This window comes from Chelonia mydas, chromosome 4, assembly GCF_015237465.2.
Source record: "Chelonia mydas isolate rCheMyd1 chromosome 4, rCheMyd1.pri.v2, whole genome shotgun sequence".
Taxonomy (NCBI): Eukaryota; Metazoa; Chordata; order Testudines; family Cheloniidae; genus Chelonia; species Chelonia mydas.
In genome coordinates, this window is record NC_057852.1 from 91215604 (window position 1) to 91236616 (window position 21013).

Sequence of the window (21013 nt, forward strand, 5' to 3'; positions counted from 1 at the left end):
GCCAAAAAAATTAAAATTCAGCACCAAAAAATTAAAAATTCTGCACACAATATTTAAAAATTCTGTAAAATTCTGCGTATTTTATTTGTCAAAACACCACAATATAACCATGCCACTTTCAATTATTTTGATAATTTATTTCAAAATACCTGTCAGCAAGTATGTCTGTAACAATACAGACAACAAAAAAGATTCAGGAAATGTTTTTTGACAAATAGATTCCTTTCTAGGCATATTAATTCAGAACTTTGAGTAATAATCCATTTAAACTACAATACAGAAACGTATTTCCTGCACCCCTCAGGAGTAGTGCAAAGGCTTAGGGGAGTCAGGGGAAATAGAGGAGCTGAAGGAGAGGGAATTAATTGCTGGGAAAGAGCCTGGGAGTGAACCTGGAGGGTTACTGGGTGTGGGTGAGAGAAGTATGAAACAAGGTTCTTTTGGGGTGAGAGAGAGATTATTAGGGAGTTACGGAGCCTCTCCCATGCAGATCCTGACTGACTCCTAGCCTCTGCCATTCAGTCAGGCACATCTGTCCCTGTCCCCGTGTGTCCCTGCATCCTCTCCCCCAGGTGTCCCTGCACTCCCACTCCGCCACCCCTCGTCACCCATTTGTCCCTGCACCTTCCTCCCATCCCCATGTGTCCCTGTACCCCCACTAAGCCAATTCGCCTCCCCCTAGCCTCATGTGTCCCTGCACTCCCCTCCCACATGTCCCTGCACCCCCACTCAGCCACCCCTCCTGCCCCCTCTCCCCCATCTCCATGTGGCCCTGCACCCTCACTCCCATGCAGCCCCTGCTCAATTCTGTGACGCCACAAGCTCCTGTGCTCTCACCCCAGTCTGTCCCCCCCCCCAATAGCCTTCTGAAACCCAGTCTATGTGACCCCCCGCAGCACCATGTGCCCTGCTCTGTCCCCCCCGCTCCATATCCTGTGCCTCCTCACCTGGCCATGGGCAGGGTGCTGTGAGGAACACAGCCACTGCCCCCTCCCTCTCCGTGACTGGCTATTCTGGACCAGAGCTGGCTGACTTCCCTTTTGGTGCCACAGCAGCCCCTGGTGGGCAAAAGGTGTAATTGCAATGTCTCTCCATCAGAATGTCTTTTCTGCAGGTGGAAAAATATGCAGGAGACATGAATTCTGCACATGTGTACTGGTGCAGAATTCCCCCAGGAGTAAATTTAAGCTTACTTGAACAACCCCTTCTTCCAATGTTACCCTAAAATAATTTATGGACTTTCCCTGAATAATGTGTGATTTAAGAAATGACCAGTTTATAAAGATAGATACTCACTGTGCAGTTCCTCTTGAACAGATGAGCTTGGAGAAATTGTCTCTGCATAAGAAAAATCTTTCGCATTACACTAGCCTCTTACATATCTTTTGAAGCATACAGTATATCCTAGCAAGTTCTTTTTAAATAGATTTGCCTTTATATTAACACAATTAAAAATAATAAGATTGCACGAGTGCCCTTTAGCAAAACATACTGGGATTTTCAGCACAGAAACACTCTGCACTGCTACTAAGCCTAAACACTGAAGTTTAACCCAATTTAATGAATCAGAAGAGAAAGAACTCTGAATTACATAGGCATAAATGCATCTTAAATCGGTGTTGTAAACAGAAATTAAACTCAGCTAAGATGAATTTAAGTAGCAGTTCTAGACCAACACCTTGTGTGGCAAGTTCAGATGAGTGTATATTTGAAACATGAGCCACAGAAAAATCTGAAGTCAGTTTCTGAAACCAACACAAATACCGTTTATTTGTGGGATATCATTTTACATTAACTCCAGCAAAACCTAAAAACCAATCAGCTGAACTCAGGTAAGGTGGCATAACAGTTCTTTAGTCAGGTTGTGAATCACAGGACTTTAGCACACCTCATATAAGATGCAAATACCTAAGACATAAAAGCATTCACAGTTATAGGTTAACTGCTGTTCCTGTAACAGCAATATCAGTAGAAACTATTTTGTGATAACACAAAATCAACCCACATTTTGGTCTCATTTACAGACAACCTACAGTTTAGTTGGTGGATAGATTCTATACACTTATACAACAATATGAAAGGAGAAAGTATAAGGCTTATAAGAGGTATTTTAGCAGTTATAATTAAAATGAGGGGCACAAGCTAACTTTTAAAGCTGTCTGTATAAACTTCAAAGAGTATTTAACAATTTGTTAGGCTTGTGACCAAGGGCCAACAGAAATCTGGAAAAATCCTAGCAAAATTGAGGTATACTTCTACCCCTCCAAAAACAAGGCTGCAGAACATTAAGTCAGTACCCCATGCCAGGTCTCACTAACTGATTGCACTAGGCACATCTTGTGATGAAATAATGAAACAATGAGTATGTGATGTAACAGGAAACTACAGTTCTCTATAAAAAGAAGTCAAAAACTTAATGATTAAAGGGTTAAAATACACTACATGCATTCATTCCAAATTTGTACTGTAGTTTAAAAAACATTAAAATAGGTTGTTTAGACTGAAAACTGGAGCTGCCACTTTCTTGAATAGACTTCCTTAAAGAAAGAAAAGGGTAGGTTGATCTAGACTAGGCAATAAAGGTAATACATAGAATTAAATGGAGCAAGTTCCCATCTGTTAGTATTAGATTGTTTCAGTCTATTTGGCGATAGAAGGAATCATATGTGTAAATCTGATATTGTTAAGTTTTCCTCTAATTAATATTATCCTTAAAATCTATTAAATAAGGAACTCTCACAAAGCCCATCATCTATCAATCTTAAGTATTTATAGGGTGCCAAATACTGTAGTATCTGGGTACTAATTTCCTCACTAACCAACTCACTGCCTCATTTCTCTTTAATACCAAACAAAGTTAACACACAAATCATTAAACCGCAACTACACAATTATTTTACATCAGAAAAACATGTACAGAACTTGCAACACTTTGCCATAATGACCTATGTCTCAGATTTAGCTTCAAGGCCAAGAAGTTGGCAAAATTTGTGCATCTTCTCCTGCCAAAAAAGGAATAAACTGAAGTGCCAGTCATTTCATTACATTTAAAGAAAAGTGTACATAACAAAAAGCAAAGTGAACTGTTTAGGGAGTTCCCACTGTTTAAAAAAAAAAAAAAAAAAAAGGTAGTGCTTTTGAGATTTATCACCAAAAGGCATGAAGAATGAAGTCCTCCGTTTATCCACAGACCAAATGCAGCTCAAGCAACAGGAGTGCAAGTTTCCATACATTAACTAGTCAACATGGATAGGCTTAGTTCAGTCTTGGGTCCATTCCTTTTTTTGGCCTCTACACTGTAAATGCCAACAGAAGTGAAAATTATCTGCAGCTATGTTAGTGGTTTGATTTAAGAGACTTGTATAGGCAACTGGAAGCAGATGAAAAAGTATGTATTTTCAGTCACTATTAACCTGTTTCACAATAACCAGTTCCTTGGGCCCTGCTCCCCATGGACTGTATGCAAAGCAAATAAGAGCAGTATATTATCAATTTACCCAGCACAAGTATCCATAAAAAGTGCATGTGTGTGTGTGTGTGGGGGGGGGGGGGGGGGGGGGGGGGATTAATTAAATTTAGATTCTGTTAAACACAGTAAAATCTGCAAAAAAACATCTGAGTGATCTGAACAGATTTCTGTTGACCCTGATTATGACAGTTATATCTATAATAATGATTACAAGTTTCTTTGGCTTCTGCCTCCATTATTGGAAGCCAGATTATTCATGACATATAAAATTCATTATGCAACAAATCTTGTATTTTAACTGTGCCACTGTGCTAAAAACTTGTCTGGAATTGTAACTAGCCTAACATGTAAGAACACTTATAGTATTTTACCTAGTTTTTTAGCAACCACTATTTAGCCTAATTTTACAAGCTATATTGCTTCCAAGTTTACTTTTTAAAAGAACTAAACCAGTAGCTCCACAGATATTTTCCCTATGGCTATACTCACTGCAATATATACATTTACATTAGAAGTCTTATTAAAACACATGTGTTTTAATAAGAGACTTATTGTAAACATTAAATACCACACACCATTTAATTACTGACTTGTGCAAACTGGCATCAAACATGTAAGTCATGTTATAACGTAACAGCATACAAACAGGCAACAATTATGTATGCTTTGTCACTATGAAATTTAAGATTTTTGTTTGTTTTTAATCCCATGACAAAACATGGTGGGGGAAGGCAGTATATGCGCATATACTGGATATACATATGTAACTTTTGTCTCAGGTGGTTGAATTAGGGAAAAAACAAGTTTAAACACAAAATGACCACTAATAGCAAAGCAACTGTGACTCTGGTCCAGAGCTGCAAGATTAGTATGCTTTTGGTCAACTAGGCTTAATTCTGCACACACTGAAGTAAACAGGAGTTGTATCAGTGACTTTAGTAAGAGCAGAATAGGGCTTTCAGTACAGCTGAAAATTTCACATTCAACGTAAGGTACTTTTTTTGGATCACAACCTAGAAAGGTTTCAAAACTGCTAATACCTTTAAAAATATTTCAGCAGCAAAGTAATGTTACTGCTTTATTCCAAAATATTCAGTGGCTGATTTTGTTAAAATATACCATTTTGGGACCATTTTCACAAATCTTTGGGACCAAAATAAGTTTAATAGCACCAGAAACTATGACAATCTATTTAAAAAAAATTAATACTGATGTTATTTTATGAAACGGAAGTCAAATATGACATGACAAAATACAGAACTTAAAACACATCCCAGTCACTCATTTTCCTCAAATAAATGGCTAAAACTTTCCTATACAAATAATCAAATTCATGAAATTAAGAAGTGGCCCTTACTAACAGTATTGTATATTTAAATTTTTAATGCTGGTGTTTAATATGCCCATTGCCTGCAATGGACATTTGGCCAGGAAAATCCAATCCCTAGCATGAAATTACTTAAGCTTTCACTATTCAATATATTTTTTACTTAGAAACACAAAATTATAGCATGGGAAAGACTAACTAAAGTTACAAACAAAAACTAAACATAGGTTTAACTGTTGGCTGAGAATAATGAGCCTTAATTCCCCAACTAAACACTAATTTTAGATAAAAAGTTTAAATTTTACTTTGTAGCAACATAGTTTGAACAGTCTTGGTACACCAAAAATAAAAGGAATATGCCAAAGGCAATTTACAAAAGTCTAAAACCCATTTTTAAAAGGTACTTTAATTTGTTCACTTGTACCTATATTCAAACTACTGCAGTTTTGACATTAAAAAGCCAGTACTTTCTTCTCCAAGTGGAAATCATCTGTGGCATGTACAACTATTACAATTTTAATAATATTAATAATAAAAAAGACATCAATACTTCTTACTAAACAAAAGTGATGTTTGACATATGCCTGTGAAGAAAATCATAATGCACCTCTCCTTGTCTCAAAAATTGGCATCTTAAACAGTAAAATTAGAACTGCCAACAGTTCCTCCTCATGATAACTATGTTCAAACAGTCTTAATTTTGTTTTCTGAAATGCTACATTTGAGACCAAATGAAAAACAAAAACTAGAAGTTACATGTTCATTGAAGGTGACTAGAAATATGCCACAACATTATTTTTACAATACATTTCTCCAGAAATAATCCCTAGGTGAAGCTTTTTTATACACATATACAAAATTTAGACAGCAATATACACATAATCACAGTGAGGATGCTGGCAAGCTCACCAATCTGTAGTGTAAATACAAAATGCAAAGCAGCCTTCAAAGAGAACAATGCTACACAGCAAGCATAGCTGGCCTGTTAAATAGCAAACACCAAAAGTTCCCTGCAAAAGGGATACAGTGCAAGAAAAGCAGCATGCGCTTTGATACAAACAGCAGTTTATGGCTAATGGTTGACAACTGTGGTAACAGTGACTCTTGAGCGGCTGTGCATAGTAAACTCCTATGTCATCTGTTTCCCCTTATACCACTCCACAAATTCATCCAACAACACTGGCCCTGTAGAGAGATATCAAATAATTGTATTTTACATAAATCTTGGAAGAGGGGCTGCAGGAGTAGGGGCATATGGAGAAAACCGAAGAAATACTTACATGCTCCATCTTCATCATAATTACTGAGGTCAAGGTTAATTGTTCTGCTGAATTCTAGCACATTACACCATTGGTCCTTGTTGATAACTTTGTATTTTGATTGCTGCTTAAGATAAGAAGTGTAAGTTACTAAAACAATGTTGGGGTTTACAATGTGAAAAAAAATCACTTCAAATTTGCAGGTTTTTAATAGAACTCAAATGCAACAAAGGACAATGACTGAAGCTCTAAACCAATGGAAAGTGTAGTTTTAGGGCTTGGACGCTGCATTTTAAGTGTTATGAATTTACAAAATGACAACTTTGAAAATAAGCACCGAGTCATAATTCAGTCGTCTACTAGTACTATCATCATTCAAATATTAATATTTCAGAGAAAAACCAAGTAAAACGTAAATCTGTTTCAAACTGAAACTTTGTTGTGTACCTCTAGGAACTGGTGGAATACTGGAAAAAGAGGCCATGTTTTTCCCAAGAGAAGTCCTAACATACACTTGGCAGTATTTATGTCTAGGCTGCGCTGGTCCTTTTCCTGTTGGAAGGGAAGAAACAAAGTTAAAATGGTATCTCAATATTTCTCATTTGCACCAGTAGTTAAATCACTGTTCACTCTTGGCACATCATGAAAACTACTGCTAAATTGCAGGCAACCTGTATATTAAGCGCTGTATTGTTTTAACATATACAACAAAGTAAGACTTCCCAATGAAAACTTTATGTTTCTTTACAGCAATTGGCCATGCTATAGAAAGACCAGTTACTTTTCATACTAACTGTAGTTCAAGGATCCCTACTGTAGATGAAGCAGCCACTCTTGGGGTACAATTTCAGAACTTTCTGGAAGCAGCAGCCACTTAAAGAGTGAAAATCTGGTCAACACATGGTCTTCTGGGTGGAAATTCAGCCTGCTCTTGACTTAGCTTTGCTTCATTCACCTCCTTTATACTGCTTAAGATGATATTGCAGAAACACTTCTTTCAGTGACAAACAAGGTTAACACCTTTCCTGTTATTGCAGTTGCTTAGGTCACCTCTCTTTGATATTTTGATATTTATAATGTTGACAAGTTGGGTAATTCTATGAGTGGTCATTATTGCAAGTTTTCAACATTTTCTGGAAGACCTGGTCTTCGCCTGTAGCTTCCTCATGGTCCCCATGTCTCAACTGAACACTGACAAATACATAGCTGGAATAAGTCTGGCTCACCTGTTTGTTAGTGTTATTAAAACAAGTATTAGAATTCTAAGAATGTATTTAGTGTTTAGATTTTATTGGATGCTTCTGAGTTCTACATGCATTAATCTCACTTATAACATCTGTATCCCATATTGTAAAGCAAAATTTGAACAGTTACATTGTGAGCTCCTGTGACTCTGTAAATCACCAGACAGGAGAGAGACATTAATTGGCATGAAGGGCTGATCTTCAAGAGAAGATGTTACACCTCCCCAAAAGGAAAGTTCCCTCAATATCATACGATCTATTGTGGGACACTGCAACTGGAATTTCCCTACATACCATCAACAAGAGGACAAAAGACTTTTGTTGTCCTGCTGTCTTCCCTGTGAAGATGAGTAATGCAAGTGGACTCCTTCCATCAGCTGAGTTTGCAGCTCAGAGGATATGAGAAGAAGAGAATAAAACCCCTAACAAGAAGTAACTGATTATCTATATGCTGCTTGGACTCTGGGATGGCAAAGTGTTTCCAGGTATAAGCAAGAGATCCTCAGCTGCTGAGCCTGGGTTAGCCCTAAAGGACATATAGAGCCTGCTTATTATAGAAGCTTCTATTACTTTTTGAAACTTAAGACTGTAACTCGTTTGTGTATATATGTTTACCTGCTTTAACTTGTAAATAACTCTCTTGTTTCCTTTTCCTATTTCAGAAATTTTTATATAGTCATTATAGGATTGGTTACAAGCATTGTCTTTGGTGTGATATCTAAGGTGCAATTGACCTGGTGTAAGTGCCTGGTCCTTTGGGACTGGGAGTAACCTGAATATTGCTGTGATTCTTGGTGTAAGGGATCATCTATCACAAAGGTATGCTCCCCTAGATGTTGAGCTAGATCAGAGTTCCCAAAGGGACTGTCTGAGACTCCTTGTTAAGGCTGTTATAGTGTCTGAGGAGTTCACTTGATAACTGGTTGGTGAAATCTAAGCTGACAGCCTGAGACCCCCACTGTCAGCCCCAGGCAGCGGGTGGTTCGATTAATATGGAAAGCCAGATAATAGAGGCTCAGTTAAATGGGGTTCTACTGTACTATTCCTATTTTACAGATGGGAAACTAAGGCATAGAGACCAAGACACTGATCCTGTGTGATTGAAGTCAATGGAAACTGCCATTTACTTCAATAGGCATAGAATCAGGGCCCAACTGACTTGTCCAAGATCACACAGGAAGTCTTTAGTGAAGCAGGGGATTGAACCTGTGATCTACTGCATCCAAAATGAACACTAGCCACTGGACTATCCTTCCTCCCCCCTTTTTTCCCCCTCTGCAATGTTGATATTTGGCATACACAGTATCTGGAAACACACAAAATCAATTTTAAAGAGTGAACATTTGTGTGCGTTGAAAGCAGTCTTAACTGGCATCCTGAGAACAACTAGTCCCAAACTTGTAGCTGTTGTATGTGAAAGTGAACCCACAGAAAGCAACAATAATAAAAGTCAGACTGAGTCCTGGACTACTCACCCGTGCAAAATCAAATGCATATCTATAAATTAGCTTAAAATTTGTAGGCTCATTTAATAAGGATCTCAAGTAATCCAAGGAATTTCTCAGTTTCTCTGTTGCATCACATCTACAAAAAAGAGAAGCTATTTATAATCCAACACTAGATTTTCATCTGAACTTTTAGAAAAAGATATCCCAAATATACTTAGCTTTGTTTTCATTCCCCCACCTCTATATGCATCCTCCATGAAAGTTAAATACACATCAGTGGGCTTATCTACACAAGAACACTGCACGAGTTTAACCTAAGGTGTGAATGGAAATGGATTTATTTAAACTGGTGCAAACCCCTGTATGGATACTCTTATTCTGGTTTAAGAGTAGGAGTTTTTTTAAGTTTAATTTGATTGGGAGCAGGTTTAAGTTAAACCTAAGTAAGCCACTCAAATTGAAGTAAAAGCATCTACACAGGATTTGCACCAATATAAAAACTGATTTAAGTTACACCACTGCAATTTTCCTGTCCTTACAAGGCTTTGACTACTATCACAACATTGCAGTTATTTGACAGTTATTTATAGACAAAATCTATCCTGAAACACAGTGTGGCTTGAGAGCCGAAAAGTCTATTATTGATATGATCTTCTCACTGAGACAACTACAAGAGAAATGCAGAGGGAAAAAAAGGCCCCTTTACAAAGCCTTCATCGATCTCACAAAGGCTTTTGACTTTGTCAGTAGAAGCAGACTATTTGTGCTTCTAGAAAAGGTTGGATGTCCCCACCCCCAAGCTCTTAACCATGATTCACTTCTTCCATGAAAACATGTATGGCACAGTCCAATACGATGGCTTATTCTCCGAGACTTTCCAAATTCATAGTGAGGTCAAGCAAGGCTGTGTATTTGCCCAAACTCTGTTTGGGAATCATCTTCTCCTTGCTACTGAAACAAGCTTTGGGCTTCCCAACTGAGGGAATCTACTTGCACACAAGATCTGATGGAAAGCTGTTCAATCTTGAAAGACTCAGACCAAAAACCAAGACTCGGGAGGTCCTCATCCAACAACTCCTCTTCGCTGGCGATGCAGCAATGACCACCCACCCAGAAGCCTACCTCCAAAACCTCATGAACAGTTTTTCCAAAGCTGCCAAGACTTCGGGCTTACCATAAGCCTAAAAAGAATAACATAATGTGCCAAGGAGTTGAAGAAGCACCCTCCATCAAGATCAACAACTATGAACTTGAAGTGATGAACAAGTTCACGTACCTGGCGTCCACTATTGCAGTCAACGGTTCACTTGAAACGGAACTCAACATCATCTGCATTGGAAAATCCACCACAACAACATCTAGACTTGAGCAAGACAGTAAACTGACAGAACACACAAAGACAGAGACATATCTGTGTGTATTGTGCATGTGTTATCAGCACACTATTGTATGGGAGCGAGGCATGGACCTTACATTCTCATCAGGAAAAGAGGCTCAAAAGTTTTCATATGAATTGCCTTCATTGAATCTTTGGAATCTCCTGGAGGGACAGAGTCACCAACACTGAGGTACTCAAACGAACCAGCATACCCAGCATGCAAACACTCCTCACATACAGACACCTCCACTGGCTTGGGCATGTGTGCTAAATGAATGATGAGCACATCCCAGACATCATCCTCTAAGGCGAACTGGCATCTGGAGAAAGACCCAAAGGACGCCCACAATTGTGTTTCAAGGATGTGTGCAAGCAAGACCTCAAAGAAATGGACACTGATGTGGATAACTGGGAAGATCACACTAAGGATTGCAGCTTTTGGAAACAAGATCTTAACAAAGGTCTCACAGTTACGAGATGAAGCAGTCCGGCTTAGCAAAGGAGAAAAGAGCTCGCAGAAGGCAGAGCCCAAAGGATCAAAATATCACCTTTAAATGTGACAGATGCATCAGTGATTGTCTCTCTCGAGTGGGTCTCTTCAGCCACTGCTGCCATAAAACCAACTGAGTAAATTCTTTACCTCTCTGGGGCGCATATGCATGGTCTCATGAGACTGAAGAGGCCTATTGCTACTGATGTGTTAAACCCTGCATGCTATAACAGCCTGGCAATGTGGCCTAACACATCCACATTGATTCTGAAACTTTGGGGCTTGAACAGACTGGTCTACTCTAAAATGACAGAGACATATCTGGGGTGTGGGATAGACCAGACTTGCCAAGAGGAGCCCCAAGAGGAAAAAAGCCTGGGGAGGAAGCTTGGCTGGAGGGTTTCCTACAGAAGTGCGTTTGGAAGTAGGTATTGTAAAGAACCAAGAATGCCAAGGAGTGACTGAGAATCCTTGCAATTAAACTGCATGTGGGAATAATTTGTGTGAACAGACTAGAATCCAGAACAGTCACTATGTTTGAGATACGGCATTGTATGAATAAAGCAACTTCAAGGAGAGGTGATTTTGATTAAGACTTGAAGAGTTTGAAGTCTGATTTGGAGTGGGGTGAGGCAAAAGAGCACCTGTTTACAGATGACTTGTTCCTTCACTCTGGAACATATTAACCCCCCCCTCTTCACACGAGCATTTTGCCCAATGTGCAGACATTTTAAGCCATGAGTATTTAGTCAGCAAAGTATGCGCAGCATAACTGCAAGAACACATTGGTTTAAAGATGTCTGCAGTTGAGCCATACTTGCTGTAGACAGTCGAGAATAAACATTTATGACTAGCTCTCAAGAGCAGAGTCTTTGACTTTCTTCACTAATCCAACACGTCTTTTTGGACAAAAAATTATTTGACATTATTACATTTACCACAGCAAAATTAGGACTTATAACCTTTTAAAAGGCACTTACTGCAGCGATGTCATTCCTTTTAACCATTCTTGCAATGTGAAATAACCCATGTTTTGTGCATCCAATTTCCAAGCTAGAACAAGCATAACTACCTATTTAAAAAGGAGACAATATTAAGATGAAGGGGGACAACAGATTTCTTGAACAGTTATTACTAGACCGCTTGCCAAATCTTTTTATTCAGTTTAGAGGAAGAACCATTCAAATATGAGTGAAACAGGCAGGATGTTGAAACTCTTACTATTGAAAAATTAAAATAATGTTTTTTTAAGTTCTACAAATTGAGTACACTGCTCATTTATTCAGAAACACTTCTGTATTAAATTACCCTTTCTATCCTACCTTTCAATTTGTTAAGTCTATGTATAAAGCCCATCAAACTACATCAGGGTGCCCAACACGGTGCCCACGGGCGCAATGGCGCCCACTGGGGCAGCTGTGCTTGCCCACAGGACACCGCGCCGCCGAAATGCTACCGCCAAGCGCGGCCGCAGGAGAACCGCCCGACGAAATGCCGCCGAGAAGCGTTGCCGTTTCTCAGCGGCATTTTGGCGGCGAAGTTTCTTTCTGCTGCCGCTTCTTGGCGGCATTTCGGCAGCGGGGTGTTTGGCGCCTGCCACAGTCTTTTGGGAATAAGAGTGTGCTATTCCCACAGAAAGGTTGAGGACTACTGAACTACATCTTTAAACTTTGGAGCAGGAACTGCCTGAACAGCATGTAGCATGACTGGGCCCTAAAGGGTACGACAACACTGCTATAAAAAACAAGAAGTGCTGAGTCTCAGAGCCCAGGTCAGCTGGCTTGGGCTGCGGGGCTATAAAACTGCAGTGTAAATGTTCGGGCTTAGGCAGCCCAGGCTCTAAGATCTTCCCATCTAGTGAGGTCTCAGAGCCCAGTCTCCAGCCCGATCCCCAAAGTCTAAACTGCAACTTTATAGCCCTGCATCCCGAGCCAGCTGATCTGGGCCGGCCGAGGCTGTGTCACAAGTCTTATCGTAGTGCAGACATATCCTAAACTTCTGCTGTAATACAAACAGCAATGACTATTTACATAAAGAGTGGTCCAACTCTTGACTCCAACTTTAAAGTAATTTAAGGTGATTGAAAACCTCCTTTACCTAGCTGTAGGTAGGATTTATTACAGCATAAAGGCTCTCCTGTAAATATAAAGTTTGTCAGTTACTATGGTTCTTCAAGAGAGCATTGCCTCTGTATATCTCACTTGTGGATTGTGCCTCCCAAGTGTTGCAAAACTTCAGAAAGCTTATTAAACACTACAGCTGTTGGCTCAACCCAATGGCCTCACACATGAAACATTTGGAGCTAAAGGCTATAAAAGGGCCATGTGGCCCCAACTACCTCAATTCCTTCCACTTAATCCGAGGGTCCCATGAGGAAGAGCTCTGAGGAACAGGGGATAGATAGTGTGCTGGTAGCACAACTATGTAGAGCCAACATCCTCAAAAACCACAGTTACTGCTAATCTACTATTTTTCTTTAAGGTGGTCACTGCTTACTCCCACTTGGGGGAGTCTAACATGCAGCACAGTCCACAGGAACATGGGCTGGTAAATTCTAATTAAACAAAGATTGCAGAATTGTTCTTCTACAACACGCATGAAATCTAGAAATCAAATCCAGAGAGCAGTGTCAAGTAAATGTCTAAATGAAAAGCCAGCTTGCAGTCCTACAGATTTTCAAAATGGAAATATTTCAAGGCTGCAGCTGCTGCTGCCTTAGCACTAAGAACTTCAGGTACTGTCACCCTAAGTAGCATATAACAAATCTGAGTACACAGTCTAATCTGTTTAGGATATGCCTGCCCTCTGAGCTAAGGTATTTAGCCCCTCCTGCCGCCTGCAGGACCCAGCTACATTCTAATTTTAGTACACAAGCTCTATCAGAACTACCACAGGTATGTCTCTTTGAGCTGAAATTGAGACCTTCCAGCCTGAAGAGTAGGCATACCCATAGATGCTGAGTGAAAATGAAACTCTCTAGAATAAATGTCGAAAGATACAAAAAACATAGACTAATTCTAAATAGCTTAGTTCTATCCAAACAAAAACTCAAGACCTTTTTGAGATCTCTGGTATGAAGCTTAGATTCCCCCAGGTGAGAAAGAAGGTTTGGGGGAAAAAATACCAGGAGATTTAGATCAGGAACTCAGACACCACTTTTGAGATACATTTGGGATAAAGTGCAGGACAACTGTCCCTGGGAAACAGAAGATCAGCCATGAAAGGAAGATCAGCCATTAAAGCCTGCAACCTAGTCAATCACTTATCTTGCAGCTATTAATGCAGTTAAAAACTCTGTTGCTAATTACAATTACAATAATATTTTCCCAAGAGCTCAAAAGTTGAGTCTCACCATGAACCACAAGGGTTTAGTGAGCTATTAAGAACGTAAGAATGGCCATACTCGGTCAGACCAAAGGTCCATCCAGCCCAGTATCCTGTCTACCAACAGTGACCAATGCCAGGTGCCCCAGAGGGAGTGAACCTAACAGGTAATGATCAAGTGATCTCTCTCCTGCCATCCAGCTCCACCCTCTGACAAACAGAGGCTAGAAACACCATTCCTTACCCATCCTGGCTAATAGCCATTAATGGACTTAACCTCCATGAATTTATCCAGTTCTCTTTTAAACCCTGTTTTAGTCTTAGCCTTCACAACGTCCTCAGGCAAAGAGTTACACAGGTTGACTGTGCGCTGTGTGAAGAAGAACTTCCTTTTATTTATTTTAAATCTGCTGCCATTAATTTCATTTGGTGGACCCTAGTTCTTATATTATGGGAACAAGTAAATAACCTTTCCTTATTCACTTTCTCCACACCACTCATGATTTTACATACCTCTATCATATCCCCCCTTAGTCTCCTCTTTTCCAAGATGAAAAGTCCTAGCCTCTTTATTCTCTCCTCATATGGGACCCGTTCCAAACCCCTAAACATTTTAGTTGCCCTTCTCTGAACCTTTTCTAATGCCAGTATATCTTTTTTGAGATGAGACCACATCTGTACGCAGTATTCAAGATGTGGGCATACCATGGATTTATATAAGGGCAGTAAGATACTCTCCATCTTATTCTCTGTCCCTTTTTTAATGATTCCTAACATCCTGTTTGCTTTTTTGACTGCCGCTGCACACTGCGTGGACGTCTTCAGAGAACTATCCACGATGACTCCAAGATCTTTTTCCTGATTAGTTGCAGCTAAATTAGCCCCATCATATTGTATGTATAGTTGGGATTATATTTTCCAATGTGCATTACTTTACATTTATCCACATTAAATTTCATTTGCCATTTTGTTGCACAATCACTTAGTTTTGTGAGATCTTTTTGAAGTTCTTCATAGTCTGCTTTGGTCTTAACTATCTTGAGCAGTTTAGTATCATCTGCAAACTTGGCCACCTGTTTACCCCCTTCTCCAGATCATTTATGAATAAGCTGAACAGTACTGGTCCTAGGACTGACCTTTGGGGAACACCACTAGTGACCCCTCTCCATTCTGAAAATTTACCACTTATTCCTACCCTTTGTTCTCTGTCTTTTAACCAGTTCTCAATCCATGAAATGATCTTCCCTCTTATCCCATGACAACTTAATTTACATAAGAGCCTTTGATGAGGGACCTTGTCAAAGGATTTCTGGAAATCTAAGTACACTATGTCCACTGGATCCCCCTTGTCCACATGTTTGTTGACCCCTTCAAAGAACTCTAGTAGATTAGTAAGACATGATTTCCCTTTACAGAAACCATGTTGACTTTTGCCCAACAATTTATGTTCTTCTATGTGTCTGACAATTCTATTCTTTACTATTCTTTCAACTAATTTGCCTGGTACTGACTTTAGACTTACTGGTCTGTAATTGCCGGGATCACCTCTACAGCCCTTTTTAAATATTGGTGTTACATTAGCTATCTTCCAGTCATTGAGTACAGAAGCTGATTTAAAGGTCAGGTTACAAACCGTAGTTAACAGTTCCGCAATTTTACATTTTAGTTCTTTCAGGACTCTTGGGTGAATGCCATCTGGTCCCGGTGACTTGATACTGTTAAGTTTCTCAATTAATTCCAAAACCTCCTCTAGTGATACTTCAATCTGTGAGAATTCCTCAGATTTGTCACCTACAAAAGACGGCTCAGGTTTGGGAATCTCCCTAACATCCTCAGCCGTGAAGATTGAAGCAAAGAATTCATTTAGTTTCTCCACAATGACTTTATCATCTTTAAGTGCTCCTTTTGTATCTCGATCATCCAGGGGCCTCACTGGTTGTTTAGCAGGCTTCCCGCTTCTGATGTACTTAGAAAGCATTTTGTTATTACCTTTTGAGTTTTTGGCGAGCTGTTCTTCAAACTCCTTGTTGGCTTTTCTTATTACATTTTTACACTTAATTTGGCAGTCTAACACTACACTACAAAACTGAGTTGTGTCTTGTATTTCACACAAATCTCTTAATACAAAATTATAATTTTATCTAGCCAGATTTAATACTTTAAAAATCCCACAAAAGACAAGTCAAGAAACCAGCCTTTCCTGTTTTCTTGTATATGACAGGTGTATTATGTATTAATTTTAAAAGGTCTTTTCTAATTCACAAGACATTCCTGACTGTAAGAGACACATGTTTTCTGTATCACTTGTGTTTCAAAATCAGGTGGATGAGATTAGCAAATTTTCAAACAGGACAATATTTGCCCCCTCAGAAATATGAAACAAACATATGAGCCGAATAATGTGCATACCCACGTCATTTCTAAATTAAAACTCTAGGATTGTTTCAATTAAAATAAACACTAACTTTTTGGAAGGTTTGGGTTTTCAGAGTTTAATTTACCCGTTTTCAGTGAAGGCAAGTGATTTTAAGGTGTGCCAAAGCAACAAAATAAACCTGCCTGGTTTTTGCTTCTCCATTTAACAACGGTTTCTTCAATTTTCCATTTCAAAATTTTTCAAACTTGGATGATAAAAGACTAAGAGATACAAGCCAGGTTTGTGTTCACTTTGGTGGCTTAAGGATATTTTGGGAAAATCATAAACTTACATTTTCTGGTTCAACTCCGATATCTTCACAAAATTTCTCCATGCCTTCAGGACCTACAACATCATCAGTTCCTGCAATCAAATGATATTTCACAATATTGTTGTTTAAATTAAAATTCACTGCAAGCACATCACTGCTGTAAAAGAGAAGTATTCATGCAACGTAAGCTGAACTTCCGTAGGATTCAGTTTTCTTTTTGATACATACAAATATTTACCCTTTACAAGAAGATATTAAACTATCATAAAAGTTTACACCTCTGGTAAGGCATAAGAAGAGAGAAAGAAAATATCAGCATTATCCTTCATTTCTTTTTTAACTTGTACCACGGTACCCAGTAATTGCAGCAACTGTGAAAAGTGAATAGATTCATAGATATTAAGGTCAGAAGGGACCATTATGATCATCTAATCTGACCTCCTGCACAATGCAGGCCACAGAATTTCACCCACCCACTCCTGCAATAAACCTCTCACCTATGTCTGAGCTACTGAAGTCCTCAAATCATGGTTTAAAGACTTCAAGGTGCAGAGAATCCTCCAACAAGTGACCCATGCCCCATGCTACAGAGGAAGGTGAAAAACCCCCAGGGCCTCTGCCAATCTGCCCTGGAGGAAAATTCCTTCCTGACCCCAATTATGGTGATCAGCTGAACCCTGAGCATGTGGGCAAGATTCATCAGCCAGATACCCAGGAAAGAATTCTCTGTAGTAACTCAGATCCCACCCCATCTAACATCCCATCACAGGCCATTGGGCATATCTACCGCTAATAGCTAAAGATCAATTAATTGCCAAAATCATGTTATCCCATCATACCATCTCCTCCATAAACTTATCGAGTTTAATCTTGAAGCCAGATAGGTCTTTTGCCCCCACTGCTTCCCTAGGAAGGCTGTTCCAGAACTTCACTCCTCTGATGGTTAGAAACCTTCGTCTAATTTCAAGTCTAAACTTCCTGATGCCCAGTTTATATCCATTTGTTCTTGTGTCCACACTGGTACTGAGCTTAAATAATTCTTCTCCCTCTCTGGTATTTATCCCTCTGATATATTTATAGAGAGCGATCATTTCTCCCCTCAGCCTTCTTTTGGTTAGGCTAAACAAGCCAAGCTCATTGAGTCTCCTTTCATAAAGACAGGTTTTCCATTCCTCCGATCATCCTAGTAGCCCTTCTCTGTACCTGTTCCAGTTTGAATTCATCCTTCTTAAACATGGGAGACCAGACCTGCACACAGTATTCCAGATGTGGTCTCACCAGTGCCTTGTATAACAGTACTAACATCTCCTTATCCCTACTGGAAATACCTCGCCTGATGCATCCCAAGACCGCATTAGCTTATTTCATGGCCATATCACATTGGCAGCTCATAGTCATCCTGTGATCAACCAATACTCCACGGTCCTTCTCCTCCTCTGTTACTTCTAATTGATGCGTCCCCAGCTTATAACTAAAATTCTTGTTATTAATCCCTAAATGCATGACCTTACACTTCTCACTATTAAATTTCATCCTATTACTATTACTCCAGTTTACAAGGTCATCCAGATCCTCCTGTATGATATCCAGGTCTTTCTCTAAATTGGCAATACCTCCCAGCTTTGTATCATCCGCAAACTTTATTAGCACACTCCCACTTCTTGTGCCGAGGTCAGTAATAAAAAGATTAAACAAGATTGGTCCCAAAACCGATCCCTGAGGAACTCCACTGGTAACCTCCCTCCAGCCTGACAGTTCACCTTTCAGTATGACCCGCTGTAGTCTCCCCTTTAACCAATTCCTTATCTACCTTTCAATTTTCATATTGATCCCCATCTTTTCCAATTTAGCTAATAATTCCCCATGTGGCACTGTATCAAACGCCTTACTGAAATCTAGGTAAATTAGATCCACTGCATTTCCTTTGTCTAAAAAATCTGTTACTTCCTCAAAGAAGGAGATCAGGTTGGTTTGGCACGGTCTACCTTTTGTAAAACCATGTTGTATTTTGTCCCATTTACCATTGACCTCAATGTCCTTAACTACTTTCTCCTTCAAAATTTTTTCCAAGACCTTGCATACTACAGATGTCAAACTAACAGGCCTGTATCACTTTTTCCCCCCCTTTCTTAAAAATATGAACTATGTTAGCAATTCTCCAGTCACTTGGTACAACCCCTGAGTTTACAGATTCATTAAAAATTCTTGCTAATGGGCTTGCAATTGCATGTGCCAATTCCTTTAATATTCTTGGATGAAGATTATCTGGGCCCCCCGATTTAGTCCCATTAAGCTGTTCAAGTTTCACTTCTACCTCAGATATGGTAATATCTACCTCCATATCCTACCATTATCCCTAAGCTCCTCATTAGCCTCATTAAAGACTGAGGCAAAGTATTTGTTTAGATATTGGGCCATGCCTAGATTATCCTTAACCTCCACTCCATCCTCAGTGTTTAGCGGTCCCACTTCTTCTTTCTTTGTTTTCTTCTTATTTATATGGCTAGAGAACCTTTTACTATTGGTTTTAATTCCCTTTGCAAGGTCCAACTCTACTTGACTTTTAGCCTTTCTCACTTTATCCCTACATGTTCTGACTTCAGTAAGGTAGCTTTCCTTGCTAATCCCTCCCATCTTCCACACCCTGTATGCTTTCTCTTTTTTCTTAATCACCTCTCTGAGATGCTTGCTCATCCAGCTTGGTCTACAACTCCTGCCTTTGAATTTTTTCCCCTTTCTTGGGATGCAGGCTTCCGATAGCTTCTGCAGCTTTGACTTGAAGTAATCCCAGGCCTCCTCTGCCTTTAGATCCACAACTTCTTCAGTCCAATCCACTTTCCTAATTAATTTCCTTAATTTTTGAAAGTCAGCCCTTTTGAAATCAAAAACCCTAGTTGCAGATTTATTTTTGTTTATCCTTCCGTTCAGTTTGAACTGAATTAGCTCATGATCACTTGAACCAAGATTATCCCCTACAACCATTTCTTCTATGAGTGTCTCACTGCTCACCAAAACCAAATCTAAAATGGCATCCCCTCTTGTTGGTTCAGCAACTACTTGGTGAAGGAATCCATCAGCTGTTACATCTAGGAAAATCTGAGCCCTATTATTACTACTAGCACTTGTCCTCCAGTCTATATCTGGGAAGTTAAAGTCTCCTGTGATCACACAATTCCCATTAGTATTTACTTCATTAAAAACATTAAAGAGGGCTCTATCCATACCCAAATTAGATCGCGACAGTCTATAGCACACCCTAAGCACTATCACAGGGGAGGCTCTAGTAGTTTTCTTCCCCAATGTGATTTTTGCCCAGACCGACTCTGTCTTATCCATTCCATCAATAAGGAAGGTACTGCAGGACAAAGACTTCTGAAACTGGCTCAGTACCGAAGTGCTGCTATACTGGGTGAACTGAACACAGTGGTTATTGGAACTTACTAAAGGCTCAAGCCAGGAAACAAATTTGTTTTAAAGTTATCTTAATAGTAAACAGACAAGAAATCTTTAGTTGTATTAGAATACAATAAGTTTTTTTTAAAGGGAGAGAATATAGCTGACTAACAAATATATATTATCCTAGTATGGGATTGACACCCCCAGAACCGAATGCACAATTTACTTGTTTATATTAACTGTAACTATCTTCTTTGAGTCATTAAAAAAAAATCTGAAATAAGATTATCATGCCCATTTTTATTCACAATGCAACAACACCATATCACACCACATAATGGAGACTTCACATACACAACCCCCTGCCCGCAAAACTCTGCAAAGTAATTGCTATGTAAAAAGGCTTCAGAAAATATAACAGCAAGAAGAGCAGCAATCAAATCAAGACTCCTACTTCACAATCTCTGCAATACACTGTATGAAAACTGCTAGAGGCATATACAAATAATAGTCAGCCTTGAAAAAAACAAGGTTTTATAATGAGAACAGCAGTTGACCCTTCAATATTGTGTTACAGTCAATCTTATATCAGTCTTAAATATTCAGCCTTGTGTATAATTAAATGTATCTAATTATACACATTTCCCATCTTTATTTCCCTATCTTCCCATTATCCCCTCCTCCCCCCGATTCAGCCACCTCAAAACATACAACGGTTAAAAAAGATTTCTGCGATTTTATAAGGGAAAGTCACATTAGGAAAAGGGCAGTTATCAACAGTGGGTTTGTGTAAAAGAGAAAAACCTACGAAGCAAACATACAAGATCCTCATTTGAAAATTTGTTATCTCGAAGTGTTATAACACCACTATGAACAAAACTATACCCACTCCTCTCTGCCTTCTTCTTAGCACCTTCGCAGATGCAGCAAGTGGAAAACCAAAGTAGTTTCACACACTGCTATCCGCTCATCCTTCTTTCTACTGAACTCT

General features: G+C 39.3%; 1 protein-coding gene across 7 annotated transcripts in view; it reads right to left on the minus strand.

The window, feature by feature from the left end:
* Nucleotides 1-1742: 1742 nt before the first annotated feature.
* DCUN1D4 (defective in cullin neddylation 1 domain containing 4) overlaps nt 1743-21013 on the minus strand; it is an 83001-nt gene continuing 63730 nt past the window's right edge. For 5 of the 7 annotated variants that reach the window (XM_037897800.2, XM_043544390.1, XM_037897805.2 and 2 more), the window contains 6 exons: nt 16648-16718; nt 11596-11687; nt 8775-8883; nt 6503-6607; nt 6077-6182; nt 1743-5981 (listed from right to left, as the gene is read on the minus strand). In XM_037897800.2, the coding sequence (XP_037753728.1) occupies nt 5926-5981; nt 6077-6182; nt 6503-6607; nt 8775-8883; nt 11596-11687; nt 16648-16718 (539 nt within the window). In that variant the 3' untranslated portion in view covers nt 1743-5925. The remainder of the gene's footprint in view (nt 5982-6076; nt 6183-6502; nt 6608-8774; nt 8884-11595; nt 11688-16647; nt 16719-21013) is intronic. The other 2 variants (XM_037897801.2, XM_043544391.1) reach the window with 1 other exon arrangement.